The sequence below is a fragment of the Diplotaxodon limnothrissa genome, linkage group LG12, assembly GCF_057381915.1.
Source record: "Diplotaxodon limnothrissa isolate DT_005_m linkage group LG12, D_limnothrissa_male_GT1.1, whole genome shotgun sequence".
In the NCBI taxonomy this organism is placed as follows: Eukaryota; Metazoa; Chordata; class Actinopteri; order Cichliformes; family Cichlidae; genus Diplotaxodon; species Diplotaxodon limnothrissa.
This window is the reverse complement of record NC_140607.1, coordinates 34,313,127-34,330,460: the sequence shown is the minus strand read 5'-3', so window position 1 is coordinate 34,330,460 and position 17,334 is coordinate 34,313,127. Positions and strand designations below refer to the sequence as shown.

Sequence of the window (17,334 nt, the reverse complement as noted above, 5' to 3'; positions counted from 1 at the left end):
ATGAACTAATCATTTGATTCAGGTGTGCTGACCCAGGGTGAGATCTAAAACCTGCAGGACACCGGCCCTCAAGGCCTGGAGTTCGACACCCCTGTCTTAAGACATTACCACTGAAACATGTAAGGTCTGCCTATCAAGAAGCATTTTTATGTCCCGTGTCACTATTTGTGGTCAGTTTTCTGTAATGTCTCACACAAATTATGTAAATTAATTTACGTTTCTCATGTTCTGCCTCGTGCTGTTTGCTCTTGATTGCTTTCTGTTCATTATGCGCTTTCTGCCCTTCAGTAGGAACTAGCTGGTTAAACGTTACTGGTTTTGCTCTTGCCCTTGGCTCCGCCTCCTGGGCTGCTTTTACTCTCTGACTTCCTGCCAGAGGAGTTCTGCATGGTGGACACTTTAACCGCAGAACCCGACTGACCACCACTGTTGTTGTTATTATGGTTTGAGTTTCCGCTCAGTGTCTCCATGATGGAGCGGAACGTCCCGAAAGGCCGCTTGCTTTCAGAACTTCCTGTTGGAGTCCTCTCCTTCCCTTGATGCACTTTTGTTGGCTCTGCCTCCTGACTGGAGCTCTTGTGCACCTGCTCATCGAATGTAACCCTCAGTTTGAGGTTCTGGGATGTCTTCCTGCGAGATGAGGGAGACTTCAGGGCACTCTTGGGGCTGGTTGCGACTTTCTGGCCATTGGTGGCATCCTGGTCCCCTGGAACGTCTGGGGTTTTGCCATCTGTGGCTTCAGGGTCACTGGAGGTGGGGGACGGGTTGTAGCCAATGCTATCTACTGACTTTGATCCACTGAGAGAAAATGCCAGCTTCCTCTCAACTGTGGAAGATGATGATGAGGGGAGGTGCTTTTTCATCATTAGTTGGAGGTGGTTTGACACCGGCTCCTCCTCTGTGATTGGCAAGTGGGATGGCCTATCAGGTCGTAGTGTGTTTGAGGGTGGAGCTCCCTGATTCTTGCCCTCTTCTGGTGGATAACCATCTGAATCGGATTCGCTTAAGGAACGCTGCATGATCTGTTTGAGTCTTGCTAGTTTGAGCTCTCTCCTCTCCACCAGCCCAATTCTGCGGCCCCCAGGAGCCCCAGGGCCTTCTCTGCTCATACCACCTGCAGGAGGCAGTCTCTCTCTAGGACAGAGTGTCTCCGACATGTCCTTCCCCAGGAGCTGCCGCAGCACGGAGTCTGGACCCACCCCTCCCTGACGAACCAACCAGTGACCGTCACCAGGAGTCCCCTCAGCAGTCAACATCATCTCTTGCCACGCCTCCACAGAGGGTTGATGGGAGCTGCAGCGCAGACAGGGAGACAGAGATCATGCTCCATGTTCATATTTTAACGCTTTAGTATTTCTACCTTTGGTTAGCGATGAAAGCAGTGTTAAACTGCTTAGTCAACTACTTATTCACATCCCTAGTACATACACACCACTCAACAGTAAAACACAGCCTTTTTATTTAAGCAGTGTGTTGCTCAGCTGTTACCTGCTAGATCTGTTGGAATCATTAGCAACGATTTCTGTTTGTTTGGCATGACCTAAGGCACATGTCTATGTTTTTCAAGTTATTGTGGTCCTTCACCAAGCTCTACTGAGAAAGCTGCTGCTTTGTCACTTTACCAGCTCTGACTCATTAAGCAGATCTTAGCTTCCACATCTTCTTTTATTATATGATTAACTTTCATCTGTATGGCTTTTACACACCGAGCGTGTGTGTGTGTGTGCCTGTTACCTGGGTGATCTGGACGGTGTCCCCTCTGCCTTGTTGGGCTCCATCAGTCTCTGCAGCTGTTTCTGTAAGGCCATTCTCTCTGACGCCTGTCTACATGACAAACATGCAACACATATGACAGATCTAACACTGAGACAGCTCCTGTGTTTTTCCAAGAACACTGAAGTCTGAATGCTGTCTGTTTCAAAACAATTACACAAACAGATTTCATGATGCAAATAATTAATAAAAGATATCCCACAAAGACACAAATAGCTCTTTTCTACTAGTACCCACTCATCTTGGCTCAGCTTGACTCAGCTCGGTTTTTAGGCTTTTCCATTAGATAGCAGTACCTGGTATCAGGTACTTTTTTAGTACTTGCTCAGCTGGGGTTCGATGTGAGCTGAGTCTATGTGAAAATGTGACGTCGACAGGCAGCATGCCACCGATTAACCAGTCAATGATGAGTCATGAGAGAAAAATCCAAACCGCCATTTTTAAAAATGGCCCTGGATAGTTTCCAGCAACCCTGAAGTGAATAAGAAGTTTAAAAAAAAATGGACGGCTGGATCTTTTCCAAAGAATTATTATTAATGACCACCAGTGGTGATGATGTTCTCATCTCATAATGTGATAAGCTGAACATTTTGGGGTTATGACATATTTGAGACTCAGATAACAGGATGATAATACTACAATTCTAAACTATGCAAAAACACATCAACTTACTCATTGAGCTGCTTGGTGAGCTTAACAACCTGCGAGGCCAGCGACATGCAGGTTTCTACTACAACCAGGTAGCGGGCGCAAGTGGTGTGTCCCTGCCGCTCGGCACTCTGGGAAGGCCGCTCCCCCTGCTGGTTCTGGAATGTCACATTGGAGCCGTACTCCACCAGAGTCTGGATAAACAAACACAAACCTTTCACAGTTCTGAGCTCTAGCCCACAAGTTTCAGACGTTTCAGAGAAGCAGCTCTCTCATTTAAACCATATCATTAGTTATCAGTATTTTGATTGTCAGCCTGGGCTAGCCAGCAGGAAGCAGACAAGACTAATAATATCCGCCCTTCCTTCAGCAGGGTGTGCCACCTACAGAGAAAATACCCCTCAGCCTCTATTGCAGGAAAATTAGCGAAAAGTGTAAAACCTAACACTTGTAATAAATCAGTGTTGTGTCAGGTTAAGTAAGAGAAAAAGGAACTAACCAGAATGTTGCAGCGAGCATTTAACCTTTTACTCTACAGAAGCATGATGGATGGTGATAAAGTGATAAATCTCCGAGCAAAGAAACAATATTTAGGAACAGGAAAAAAAGGTTCAAGATAGTAGAACTTTTTAAAAACCCCGTGAATGACACATTACCAGAGAAACAGATGAATAAAGACAAAGCATTAGCTGCTCTGAGACAATAAACAATATGACCAACTCTCCACCTGCCGCAGGTCGAGGTTAGAGCTCAAGTCATTCAGTCCACACAGATTCTGACAGCAGGCGGACTAACAGCAGAACCTGCTGTATATTTATGGGAGCAAAACATCCAGTGATGTAAATCTTGAAGCTATATCACAGACTTAAACATCAGGTTACCTGTATACAGCTGAGGTGACCATACTGAGCTGCTATGTGGACTGCAGTGTTTCCGTTCTGGTCGACTTCATCCAGAGAGATAGCCTGTTCCTGCATGAACTGAAGCAACCACAGCAACACCTTCTCCTGAAGGGAGAGATGGCATATCCATTAAAACAATATAACTAAATGTTCATCGTCTTATTGGATCAGTGAAATGAGAGTAACCATGATAATGTGTCATTATTTGTTAATGATAGTTAAAAGCAGCAATAAATTCTCATAATAAAGTTTAACAGTTCATGTGATTCAAGCATTTCATTTTAGCTTTTACACTAGAATATCAACAGCAAAAACATGCCAGGTTAAGTTATTAAGATGGTCGTCCCTTGCACAGCGGCTTTACGCTACTCCTATTTCATAGGATGGGTTAAATAAAGTGAATGAATTTTCCTCATGGTAATAATAAAAGATAACTTAAAAATAACACACAAATTAAACTTACGCTAAGTAAACAGACAAACAATCTGATTTGTTTATTGACTGCTGTGCCACACACTTGGAAATCACAGATGTCACAAGCAAATTATAAATTACCAATATATCCACCTACTGACTTGTAGGGAATGAAAACACTCAATGTGTAATGTGGAAAAAATAAAATCGACTGCTCTCATCACCTGCATGTGTGTGTTTATGTGCACGTGTGTGTATTACCTGTCCATATCGGGCCGCGTAGTGGATCAAACTGGGATGTTCTCTGGTGCAGCTCAGCTCGGCAATGGCTTCTGTCTCACTTACCATCCACCTCACGCACTCCAGATGACCATTCTACAACAAACACGCACGCATGTTTCAATCACTTCGAGCCATATCAGCCGGTGCATGTCCAAACTGCAATGTGACCAGATCAGTATTTAGCCAGCCAGCTTCTTTGAAAAAAAGCTACCGAATGTTCTTCATGCGGGCAACAACTTCACCTAAAATAAGCTGAGTTTTTCTAGGAGTAAGAACAGGGCTGGCACAATTTATTTCTTATAGAGTGTTACAGTGAGAAAAGACAGCTTCCTAAAATGTCACAACATGATTCTTGTGATATTTTCCAGAGAGGAACCATTGCTATGAACTTATTTGTGTCTTTAGATCCAAACTGTTATGTACTACTGATATGTGGCCTAAAAAGTAGCCAAGTTCCCACAATGAGTCAGTGAAAAGATTTATGCCCCTGCAACGTGAGTAATACGACTACATTCATTTAACAACATACTTCAGCATGGACCAGGTGGCTGGAAATCTGTCATCCTGTTAATCTAAGCATATAAACAACAGTCTTGTTAATAACAACCAATCAGGAATCAGCAAACAGCTGCAGAGCTTGTCTCCAGATAACACACTTCCCTTCTGGCAGCCAATCAAGAGCCTAGTTTCCACTACAGGGCTGCCAAAGCAGGACCTGCTCATATTTGCGGCATTTAACTTCTTTCTTTCTAACATCCTGCGGCTGCCAATAGAGCTGGAGTAAACGTTTACCTAATTTTATCAAAAACCTCCATCTTATTATTACAGTATGACCTCACTGACCAGCTGTCAGTAACCAATCAAATGTCTGCATACCCTTGTTAGCTTACAGATGTTTTTTTCTACTTTCAGGAGGACTAATATTTTGACCTGCAGGTATGAACAGTGGGAATTTGAAGACTTAAAGGGTATACAGGCACATTACATTCACATCATGCAGGGTAGATACATAGCTAAAATAAGGCTGAAGCTGCATAAACACATTTCTTACACTTTTGTTGGACTTTATCTGACAAACAAGATACTGCAGTTAATGTGTGTAACATGCATGATGACACCGCTGAATGCCAACACTGCTGGGTGACCCTGAACACACCACACAGTGGGGTGCCAGTACTCTGGCTTGACGTAATTCAAAGTTGTCTTTTCAATGTCATTAAAGCAGAATCTCTGCCAGCACTTGAATACAAGCATGTTACTTTGGAGACATACACCCAGTCTAACACTGAAGTTCACCTTGACCCCCAGACCAGCGGGGGTGAGCTGCTGGTTGTTGCGCTCATTGAGACAATCCTCCCCCATCAAAGATGTGAGATGCTGCAGACAGTCGGCGTGGCCCTGAGAGGCCGAGATGTGGAGCAGGTTGTTTCCATCCTCGTCTCTGATCAGCTCCAGATTATCAGCTGCCAGGTGAGGCTGCACAAGGAGGACAAAGAGGAGAAAACACAGAGGTTGTGAAGTGTAAAGGACGACGGGGTGATGAGGAGAAGGATGACAAAATATGATGAAATACGCACCAGCAATGAGATCTGTCCTTCTCTAACGATGTTAATGATGTTCTGGTTCTTCTTGGATTCCTCGTCTACTTCCCCTCCTGCTCCACCACTCCCTCCAAACCCCCTTGACCCACCTCCCACTCCTCCTGATGCAGAAGCCCAGGATTTGGAGCTGTCCTGCCTGCTCACGCTGCCCCCTGGCAGAGGGAAAATTAGTCCTGGGCCCCCTGGAGGGTCCACACTTGGTCTCTGGCTCTGAGAGTCTGGATAGACCCGTGCAGACAGCAGTTTGTCTGAAAATCATGTCATGTCTTTATATGTATATATATATATATGTTAGCACGGAAGAACAGAACAGAGGACAGTACATTTATTTAATACCTGCATCAGAGAAAGAAGAGAGAGAGGACGAGCAGCTAAGGAGGCCAGAAGACATCTCTGGCTGGTAACCTCCTCCACCTGGGGATCGGTGGAGGTGGTGGAGGTCTGGATCCATTGATTTGGACTTCCTCAGGTCAGACCACTTCACTGGTGACAGAACGCAATACTGCAGAAAACACCAAGTGAGCTTTTAGTTTAAGTGAGAAAATTACAGTCACAGTTATATTGGAGTCTGCAGAGGGTCCCAGTGCGGTGGAAGACATCACGCCTCGTCCCTGTACCAAAGACGCCACATCCCAGTGGCCCCCAGGATTACAGGCCTGTGGCACTGACCTCCCATATCATGAAGACCCTGGAAAGACTCATCCTGGACCAGCTCCAACCCATAGTCAGACCACATCAGGATCCCCTTCAATTGGCTTACCAGCCCCGACTCGGAACTGAGGACGCCATCATCTACCTGCTCAATCGTGTCTACACCCATCTGGGCCAGCAGGAGAGCACTGTGAGGGTCGTGTTTTTTGACTTCAAAAAATAGCCTGGTGGTGCATTCAACACCACCAGGCTGACTCTCCTGGGTGATAATGTTATATACCTATGTGGTATGTGACTTTTGTTGCTATGATGCCAGGTCTCTCTTGGAAATGAGATTTTTAATCTCAATGAGATTTTTTACCTGGATAAATAAAGGATTAATAAAAATAATCTAACAGCGATGCAGGTGGATGCTTCTCTGTGTCCCGTTGATTACCTGTCAGGAAGACCACAGTAAGTGTGTCTTCCACATTGTGATGGTAATTAGCAACACAGGGGCACCACAAGGGACTGTCCTCTCCCCCTTCCTCTTCACCACAGACTTCAGCCACTGCACAGAGACCTGCCATCTTCAGAAGTTTTCTGATGACTCTGTGGTGGTTGGATCAGCAGGGGTGATGAGTCCGAGTACCGGGCTGTGGTTGACTCCTTTGTCACGTGGTGCGAGCAGAATCATCTGCAGCTCAACGTGGCAAAGATCAAGGATTTGATTGTGGACCAGGAAAGACCAGGAAATCCACGGGGTCAGCGTGGACATTGTGACATTGACTATAGATACCTTGGAGTACACATAGACAATAAACTGGACTGGGTTAAAAACACCACTGCACTTTACAGGAAGGGCCAGTGTCATCTGAGGCAGCTGAGGTCCTTCAAGATTTTCTATGAGTCTGCTGTGGCCAGAGCTATCCTCTATGCTGTTGCATGCTGGGGCAGCAGGTTGAGCATTGCTGATGCCAACAGACTCAATAAACTGATCCACAAGGCCAGTAATGTTGAGGGTATGGAGCTTGACTCTCTTAAAGTGGTGTCGGGAAGTGAATTTTGTCCAAGATAAAGACAATGTTGGACAATACCTCCCACCCACTCCATGACATGCTGGCTAGCCACAGGAGCACGTTCAGTGAGAGACTGAGATTACCAAACAGCGCCACTGAACGACACAGGAAATCATTCCTGCCTGTGGCCATCTCCCTGTACAACTCCTCCATCTAACACATTGTAAACACTGCAATAGTTACATCTTTTTGCACATACTCTTTTCTTACTCAGTACTGTTGCTGTCAATTTTCTTGATATTTATTTATATTCACATCTGTCAACCCCAGATATTTATTATTTGGTGATTTGTGTATATATTGTGCTATTCCTTTTATCTTAACATACTGTATTGTTGAATAGTCTAGTCTATATCTGTTAATGTTACTGTACAGGAGCAACTGTAACCCACATTTCAAAAGTAGTAGCTATATTTATTTGTTTATGTATATGTTTAGGTCTGGACAGAGGCACTGTAAATACAAACAGAAATATGAAGCATAAAAGATGCTGGCTGACTCACCTGAGTTTGTGAGCTACTACTGCTGCCCAGGCTCAGAGGCTCATTGTGGGTTAAAGTGGAGTTCTTCAGCCCTCCTCCCCGATTCCTCTCCAGTGTGCCTCCACCTATGTTGCTCCCCGTCACTGACCGCTTGTCGTGGGGAACACGGGGCAGCGTGGACATCTGCTGAGTGGACTTGATATAAGGCACATCCAGGATCTCATCCATGTCCAGATCATAGTGCTCCAGTTCCCCAAACAAAGCCTGGGGGTTGTTGCTCCCTCCAACAACACCAACACTGCTGCCCAGGCTCTTAGCCTTTCCTCCCTGCCCGTCAGAGGAGGCATTAGTCTGTTTGTCAGGGTCATCCTTACTACTCTCAACTGGCTCCCCCAGAACCAGCCCCTGACCTTGGACTTTACCATCGGTCTCTGCGTCAGTGGTTTCTGGTTGGTGCTTAAGAGGTGAGACCCTCTTCACCGGCCGGAACTTACTGTGAACCTCAGCAATCCCTGTGGGTTTGATTCCCCCGCCGCTGTGGGAGGACACACTGCGGCTCCAATTGATGGCTGGAGCTGCAGGAGGACAGGATGATCAGAGATCTGATCTAAACTGTTTCAAGCCAAATTGTAATTATATTATTGTTAAGTTACCTTGCCTCTCCTCTGCCTGACCATCGCTTCTCCTGGACAGCTCAGGGATGCTCTTCAGAGACGTGACAGAATACTGTAAGAGGATGGGGAAAGATTAAAAAAAAAAAAGACAGAAAATTGTACGCAGCAGTCCAGCAGCTGTGCAAGGAAGTTATATTTAGATATTAGCCAATTACTTTAAGTACTGACAGATTGTAACTTGAAGCAGTTACAGCTGTGTAATTTCAAACTCCTTCCTACACAGACCCAAAGCCAAGAAAATCTGTCCAAATCTTTCCGTCATGAAAGTTAACGGAATAAAGAAATGCACTGACTAAATGCGACCAAGAACTGAGAGCAGTTCGAGGCCACCTCGTGCAATCAAGGTGGCCTTGACTGCACGATGCTACAGTCAAGGCCACCTGTATCATCCCACCCATCCAAAATTGATACAATGCTATGGGCTGGCTAATTTATTTTCCTATTTATCAGATAGATAAAACAGGTCCTGCCACTTAGCCTTAGGGTTAGTGTGTATGGCTGATTTATACTGTAACTTAGAGGAAAGTGCATCCCTGATCCATGCCTTTGCCACTACCCTAAAAGCCTACATCCTGTGGAACCTGTGCAATGATCACTAACAGCTGTCTGCAGCTGGCTTTGTCTCAGCATCTCTGACTTTAACCTGATCTGTTTTCTGTGGTGTGTCAGTTGGTTATCAGCTTCAGCTCTTCATCACTTTTTATCTGAGGTTACTGCCTGAGTCTGCTGCTGGCACCATCTGCACAGACATGGTCTGGTTATCTGTGGACAATCCAGGCCCAAGTGAACCTCTAATGTATTTACTAGCACATCATATGTCAATTAACACTCTCAGTGGTAGTCTCTTGAGTTGCTCACCTGAAAATTTGTTGTTTTCTTGCCCATTTCATGTTGTCATTAGTCATTTCACCCACAGCTGTTTGAAGTTGCCAAATATCATTCACTTTTTACAGTCTCTCAATGCCACGTCCCTGCAAATTGCTTCCAGTGTGCATGTAACTTAACTCTCTACTGTAGAACTCCAGCACTGCCAACATTTTTTAATCTATTTGCCTTTCATTTAAAGTGTTGTTTTTTTAAGTTCCTGCAAAAGTACACATTTTTTATGAAGTTCACCAAATGCGGATGATTTTAAGTGAATCAACAGTCATGCTAATCATTGATCAAAATAATAATCTTTTTTAAGCACTGAGCAACCATAAATATGCTTATTGCAAAGTTAGCATTATTTACATAGCTGTGTGTAAACTGAAGGGTGGTAGTGACTATCATCTTCTTGAGCTCCAGAGATACGCAAAGACTGAACTGCTTTATATTCTGTTAGCTGCGTACAACCCCATCAAACTTTACTGGTGATGAAGATGCAGCTGGTAGTTGCGCCCCTGTGGGCAGCTTGTCATATCATACTGACCACTGAATCATCAGAGAAGTCGATCTCATCCAGGTCGAGGTATTCAGGAGCCTCCATCTTCACACCACATCATCAGCCTCACAACCAGCTGCAGACAAAAAGGCAAGATGTCAATGTGTGACTAAAAGCACTAACAAAGCAACAGGATATCACTAATGGTTTCCCTGTGCTCATCAGCATCAACATTCAAAGTCAATAGACAGTTTTGTGTTTCTGTGTTTGATGAATGTTTGACTTGTTGTTTTTGGTTTAGCTGAGCCAATTAAAAAAGTCCAGTTTTCAAATTTATGGGAATAATTTGTAAAGAAAGGAAAAAAGTAGACTTGGGTTTGACTGGTAATTATTCCTCACGCTTATCTTTTTTTGGCGGGGGGGGTTGCATTTTATACAAATCAGGACAATAAAAGCCACAACTTTCTTTGCCTAGCTTTTTTATTTGGCAGCATTTAAATCATGAAAATGAAAAAAAAAAAAAAAAACCTCTGGGAATTACTGCTGCAGTGATATGATCAGTGGGGATAAAACACAGGAAGTAGCTGCAGGAAACAGTTTGGCTGAAAATGTGCGTTAAAGTGCTTTTTGATGATCTTTTTCTAACTGATATGACAAATTTCTGCACCGGGAACAAAGTCACAGAACAAATAACAAAGTCACTTCTATTTTAAGGAGAATTTTCTCTTTCACCCACCAAGAAAGGGCTAAAAGGGATTATTTGAAGCAAATCAAATCCTCTTCTACTGGGTAATGCCGCACATTTAAAACTGTCTAAAGCCCAATCTGCACAATCTGACTGAGCAGTTGTGATCAAAGGCAACACACAGCAGGATAATCAGGACTAATCACAGAGCAGCGTGACTTGTACCATGAGCACGCAACCTCAACAAACACAAGAGCAAGAAGCTCCCTGGCAACAAAAGCCAAACTCTGAAACAAGAAACAGAAAAAAAAATCTGTCAAATCTGAAAGTTTTCACTATTTTTTTGTACAATAACTTTAGGCTATCTAATGAAGCTATGCAAAATTTTACTCCCGCATTAGGAAACTTTTCTGCTTTACATGGCCTCTGATTACATAGGAATTCATTTTTAAAATGCCTAAAATTTCCAACATTTTTCTGTCCTCTTAACATAGGTAGAGGATAACCACATGACAATTTCAGGGATGATAAACACATGTAAGCTGCATGCCTTCATTCATTGCTTTGTAAAGTGTGAGACGAACTGCAAATGAGACTATTCGCATTCAAAACAAAAGTTGGACTTGCATGCAGACGTGAAAAAAAAATACGTTGAAAAGGCTGTGGAAGTCCCTGTATTAAGCACGTAAACCTGTGGCACAAAAATCACCAAACTCGGACGACCACAGACTGTTTTCCTTCGTGGTGATGAAGGAAAATGCTGGGCTGGCATGTAAAAGGGCATTTATTCTCTTCAAGGACCTGAAGCTCCATAAAGCACCCCTCCAACAGCCAAACCCATCTGTTCTCTGATTGGATAGTTAAATTTGTGATTGACATGACATTGGCCAATCAGATGAAAGGAAGAAAAGTAGGGTCAAAATTTGTACTTTTTGCACACACACAAATCTTTTTTACACATACAAATCCTGAATTACAAGTACAAAATATTTATGACCACAATTTGAGCCCATAAATATCACCTGATGACTACATGAAACCTCCAGTAACCACTCACAACTTGTGGTTACCAGGGGATCACTGACTAATCATTGGGCCTGCATGAATGTGGCTGATTGGGTCAAGTATAGTTTTCACAGCAACTTTTAGCAACCACTCTGGAACTGGTCATAGGGTTGTCAACTGGACTCTAGGCTGGTGTGACTGAGGCCCAAGATGGCTAATGAGGTTTCCAACTATTACTTTTGTTCATTAATCAATTTACATACTAACTCTATAAAAGTCTCCAGAGCCCACAGGGATGTTTCCAAATGACTTATTTTGTCAGAGGGAGAGAGAATGTGAAAACACATATTGAACAGATTCCATTTACATGACAGCACAGAAAAACTCAACAATCACATCAGCACTGTTTCTAGTTAAGATCCTGCAAGGAAAGAGAAGACACGTCATCAGCTCCTGTCATTCATCAGTGCCATTCTCTTTCTTTGAAAATCCGGCCAAATAGAGAACAAGCTCTGACCATGAAGCTGGTATGGTTTGTAAAAAAATAAATAAAATATTGCTCACCAATGCTGTAATCGTCAGTGTTTTCTGTGTAATTTCCTGTTCTATTCCAGCTGGTAGGACTAAGTAACCAGGGAGTAACATGGTTATGGCTAAAATTAGATCGTGTTTACATTTCTTTTTTGAGTTCAGAGCTCATAACAACGATCAGATCAAAGATGAAACTGGCTTTGAAAGCTCTTCATAGATACCAAACTCACAGACTAGTTTCCGGTATTTAGTAAATTACTTTAAACCTCTATTTGTCACGACTGGGGCAGCAGCCGTTGTGATGAGTGGAAAGGAGGACTCGAATGCAGCACTTACTAAGATGTGAGGGTGGTTTATTAAGAATACAGAACACAAAGTGGGGGATGGCAAAACAGAACTAAGGATAAACTAAACTGGGAGAAACTAAACCATAGAATAGCAAACCTGAACACGAAGGGAGGACAGCAGAGAGAGCACGCTGAGGATTCACAGAGTAATGCAGAGACACAACGAGGAACAGAGGCAGACACACACTATAAATACACAGAGGGACACTGGGAAATCACACACAGGTGGGAGACACAGCTGGACCTGATTATCCTGATCAGACAGGGGACACTAACACCAGGGACCAACAGAGGGAGCACCAACCCAGAAACCCAGTATCCAAAACCCCAAAACACAAACCATCCCAAAACAGCCCACAAACAATAATAATAACAACAACAATAAATACACCAAACACGAGCGATCGTGGCTCGAGAGTTGGGAGTTCGCCTTGTAATCGGAAGGTTGCCGGTTCGAGCCCCGGCTTGGACAGTCTCGGTCGTTATGTCCTTGGACAAGACACTTCACCTACTGCCTACTGGTGTTGGCCAGAAGGGCCGATGGCGCGATATGGCAGCCTCACTTCTGTCAGTCTGCCCCAGGGCAGCTGTGGCTACAACTGTAGCTTGCCTCCACCAGTGTGTGAATGTGTGTGTGAATGGGTGGATGACTGGGTGTGTAAAGCGCTTTGGGGTCCCTAGAGGGGACTAGTAAAAGCGCTATACAAATACAGGCCATTTACCACAAAATCACTGATTCATGGACTCAGGCCCATGACACTAGTAGCATATTTTTATAATAACACTTGAGGCCATTTTAATTCTACGTTTCCCACTTACAAAATAACTACCAAAAACTGCCAAAAAGTGAAAAATATACTTCTTAGAATTGAAAGTAAGATGTGCTGAAGAAAAGATGAGACATCAAAAGATAGACACATTATACAGAGGAGGAGATTTCACTAAACACCCAGTGGCCCGCTCCTTCACACAAATAGCCAAACAGCAATAGAAAGTCAATGTTGCCATGTTGTGTGGCACATGGATACTGTTGAGGTTCAGTTTCAGCTGAATGGGAGTGGGTGTATCTCTCTTTATTGTAAAGATGGAGATAAATACACTTCTTGAAATGTTCATTGGCTTATTATTGAGTTCCTGCCCCTTTATATCCCATGGTTCATGTTCACCTGAACCTCATATAGATGTTCTTAAAAAGTAAAGTTTTAAGAATAATTTTAAAGTAAAAAAGAAAAAGAAAAAAAAAGACTGTTTTATTTAGCTGATAATATTTAGCAATAGAGGAATGATGACAGTGCTATATACAATTTCAGTATGCAATTTAAAGAACATACGCATGGTCAAAAATGACTCACATTACAACAGGAGGACACAATAATACCACCCAGAGTATCAGGTTAGACACAGGCTTTCTGAATTTCTTAGGGCCAAACAGAGTGAAAATTACAAGTCACACTGCCCTTCATGTCTCCAAGACATGCCTGTAGCTTCAGTAATTGATTTTTCCCCTGACTTAATAGTTAAAGAAAATCAGGTATTATCTGTATAGTAATAGAAATGTATCCATGTATAACTGCATTGCTCTCTGCACTACATGAAACCCTATAGAACTCATGACTCCATCTTTTGTATGAGAGGAAAAAAAACCTCCAAGTTTACATAAAGAAACTGGAACTGGACAAATATGATTTAAAGCAGCACAGCAGATTTCTAGCTTCATCCTTCTCATCTGAAGCAGCGTGCCATTTGTTCAGTGTTTTATTACTTGCAAGTGGGACGGGTAGCTATTTTTCTTTACCTCATTCTCAAACAAAGTCAACATTTTTTGTGTTTGTTTATTTAACATCTTATTTGGCTATACGTGGAATTTTATACACACAAGACCAATGAAATGTATGCACATTTAGAAAGAGGCTTCAAAACAGCTACAATAAATCCCAAATTGTTACAAAGGTGGCTGTAAAAAAAAAGCAGCAAGATTTCTTTGTAGACTAAATTTGTGCTGATGTTAAAAAATATCTATACACACAAATTAGAAATAAAGAATGAAAATCAAAAAAACTGATTGCACATTAGCCCCATTATTTGCAAGAAATCTGCAGCTTAATCAATGATGGAAGTATTAGTCATGAGAGGATCACCTAAAATAACACCATGGCTACAGTGGAGTCAGACTGTGAGACCTCTCACGTCATCAGGTGGTGTACCTACAATAAGATCCAGATGTTCTGAGGGAACATTTCATTTCTTTGGCCCATTCTTTCGGGATCATGGAGCCTGTTGATGTGAGATCACTTACAGCTATCTGCATTTAGAACCAAACTGAAAAATCGTCAATTTTCTCACATATATAATAAGTTACTGTGTGCCGCTGTGCCATACCTCGCCTTAAAGAAGCTTTAACCCCTACTCTACCACATAACTTTCTCATCTTTGATTACTAACATTTTTTTCCTTGTACACTGCTTTCAGAGAAAAATAAAGCAAGAAGTAATTTAAAATTCATATGGTCATTTTCCAGGCAATAATAGAAATCTGTCTGTTTTTCTGACCACACATTAAGACTACGCTTAGAGATTTCTTTATGTTTTGAGAAGAACAAACGTCCAGTCATGGAAGTCCAAGATGTTCAGAAAGCAACAAACTGGTGCGTCCGTGTAAGACTGGAGCTGTTTTCAGACTGCGTGGGAGTCAACGGGTCAAAATAAAAAACCCTCTGATTGCAGCTTTGAGAAAGAGTCGAGCCTGCATATCCTTGATAACAACAGTTTAGGCTTCGAAACCCGACATCAAAAATAACATAGAACTTTTAAAGAAAAGAAAAGGAAGGAGAACAACATCTGCTCACTCTGTTTATGTGAACAGCTGACGAGTCCAAATCCTTCCAGACAGCAAGACACAAAAATAATCAGAGATGAAGCGTTGTTTTGGAGGAAAGACAAGAAACAAGGATGGGAGTTTATTCTTTCCTCAAAGTGTAATTAGAAATTTACTGCATGCTACTTCGCATTTCCCATGGAAATCAGTGAAACTAAAATCCACCTTCCGTCATCTCAAAGTCTCCCTTATTTACATGTTCTGACTTGTTTGTTGAACTGGTGTAAAAATAGAAATGGAAGCAGTGATCTAACGACCACTGGGAGCAGGGAATGCACACAGCACCTCTAAAACCCTGAACTCCTCGTGAGGTTAGTTGGGTTCAAGCGCCACTGTCAGCTGAGCCCTGCCAAACACAGGTTGCAAGATAAAGCTGTAAATCAGACAGAATCGAGACCTGGAGTTTCTTCAGAGCTCACCAAGTTAAATTTAAATGACAGCATACAGAACGACATTCAAAACATGGATTACAATCATAATATCCATGTCCATACAGTAGAAAACCCACACTGACAAAAGAAACTGCAATGATAGCCACAGGATATAACAATAACTCCCATGACACAACTGACTAAATGGACACTACCCGGGGAGACAATGAGCAGTAGAAAATAGAAAATAGATGATAGATTACCCAATTAAAGAGGAACAGCTAATATTAGCACCCTATTTTTATTCTTGGACTTGGCATCATTCACAGTTCATTATTTATCCTTATCAGGGCATCCAGTTCATCTTCTCTCACTCAAACAAGCTGCTTAAAATCCTCCACTTTTAAGCTAACTTTCTTCTGATTGTCTGCCTGTCACCAGCAGAAACAGTCGGTAAGTGAGGCTTCTGCACTTAGAACCCTCATTGGCATTATGTGCCAGTTTTCAACCAGTGCTCCCCTGGGACTGCTGTGGTTACAGGAGCCATTCAGCTCCTCAACCAGTGTTTGCACCAGAGAAATAAAAGCTACTTTCAAGTAGCCTCGCATGTTTGATTTGACAGGTGGTTACTTTACTTTACTTTATTCTGGCCTTAATATTAGTTGGAAGCAGTCTGATAGATAACAGTTATTTTTTCCAGTAAAAACTGAGTAAATTTATCAAAGATCTGCAGATTTCAACACCTCAGAAAATAAGATTGTCTTCGCACTAGACAAGATTTAAACCAATCAGAAAGCACTACTTGCGTACTTTAAATGACTAAAAGTACTGTACATGTAGTATGGCAACACTTTAAAAGCAGATAAAAGTAAAATACGAGAAACATTTGACTTTATTTAAAAGGACAGTTAGTATGAAGCAGACTTAAAGAGGCCAACAGAGCCCTATGCTTTCTGCTTTATAAATGACAACAAAGGATGGGAGGCGAGTGTGCTCCTATGATTCTTACTGACAGCTTGTTTAATCCTCGGATACCTGCTCAAGCAGCAGGAGGCTAATCAGTTAAGCTAGCTAGCTAATCAGCATCTAAAGAAGCTAATGTGGAAGCTAACAGGCTAGCCAGGCTGGCAGTTGGAAAATTGGGTCAAAGAGAAAGCTCAGGTAAAAGATAAGGCGGTCGGAATAAGGAGCCGTTAGCTCTCGGTTAACGGACAGTTTTCAGACACGGTACCTTTCGGAAGTCAGGCAGCCGAGGGGGGTTAGCCGGTTTAAGGAGCTGGTTGCTGCTAGTGGTAACGCTAGCTGGATGGTTGTTGGATCCAGCTGTTTTTTTCCCTTCTGTCGCCTCTCTGTCTTGAAAAGCACAAAGACTTTGACATATGGGCAGCACAAAGCGCCGGAAACAGGGTGAGCTCTCACTCTGAGGAAATTTCCCAAGACCACGTAGTGTGGAGAAAAGACAAACTTCACTTTCTTTTTGATTTTTTTAGGCTAAATAAAGCAAAATAAATAAATAAATAATAAAAAATTAAATAAATAAATAAATAATTTGTGTTTGTTTTCTTTAACTATTGTTGTGCAGCGGGGTAGCTTATTCACTAAGGAGCAAAGCAAGAATAATACACATTTTCAAAAGAATTTGAAATAATATCTAACAAATTTCATAGCATTGA

The 17,334-nt window shown here is 42.5% G+C and overlaps 1 protein-coding gene across 1 annotated transcript; it reads right to left on the bottom strand.

The window, feature by feature from the left end:
* sncaip (synuclein, alpha interacting protein) lies at positions 1-16,990 on the bottom strand. Its single transcript, XM_085366851.1, has 12 exons — positions 16,893-16,990; positions 9,897-9,984; positions 8,465-8,537; positions 7,833-8,386; positions 5,957-6,122; positions 5,597-5,868; positions 5,316-5,495; positions 3,999-4,112; positions 3,303-3,428; positions 2,446-2,615; positions 1,735-1,824; positions 1-1,293 (listed from the first exon to the last, which is right to left on the bottom strand). The coding sequence occupies exons 2-12, from the start codon at positions 9,951-9,953 to the stop codon at positions 303-305; spliced, it is 2,793 nt and encodes a 930-aa protein (XP_085222977.1). The 5' UTR covers positions 9,954-9,984; positions 16,893-16,990; the 3' UTR covers positions 1-302.
* Positions 16,991-17,334: the final 344 nt, after the last annotated feature.

Coding starts and splice junctions, on each gene's coding strand:
- sncaip (XM_085366851.1), bottom strand. CDS start 9,953: ATGGAGGCTCCTGAATACCTCGACCTGGATGAGATCGACTTCTCTGAT. Junction 8,387..8,464: donor TCAGGCAGAGGAGAGGCAAG/GTAACTTAACAA, acceptor GTCCTCCTGCAG/CTCCAGCCATCAATTGGAGC. Junction 3,429..3,998: donor ACGCGGCCCGATATGGACAG/GTAATACACACA, acceptor CTCTCCCTTCAG/GAGAAGGTGTTGCTGTGGTT.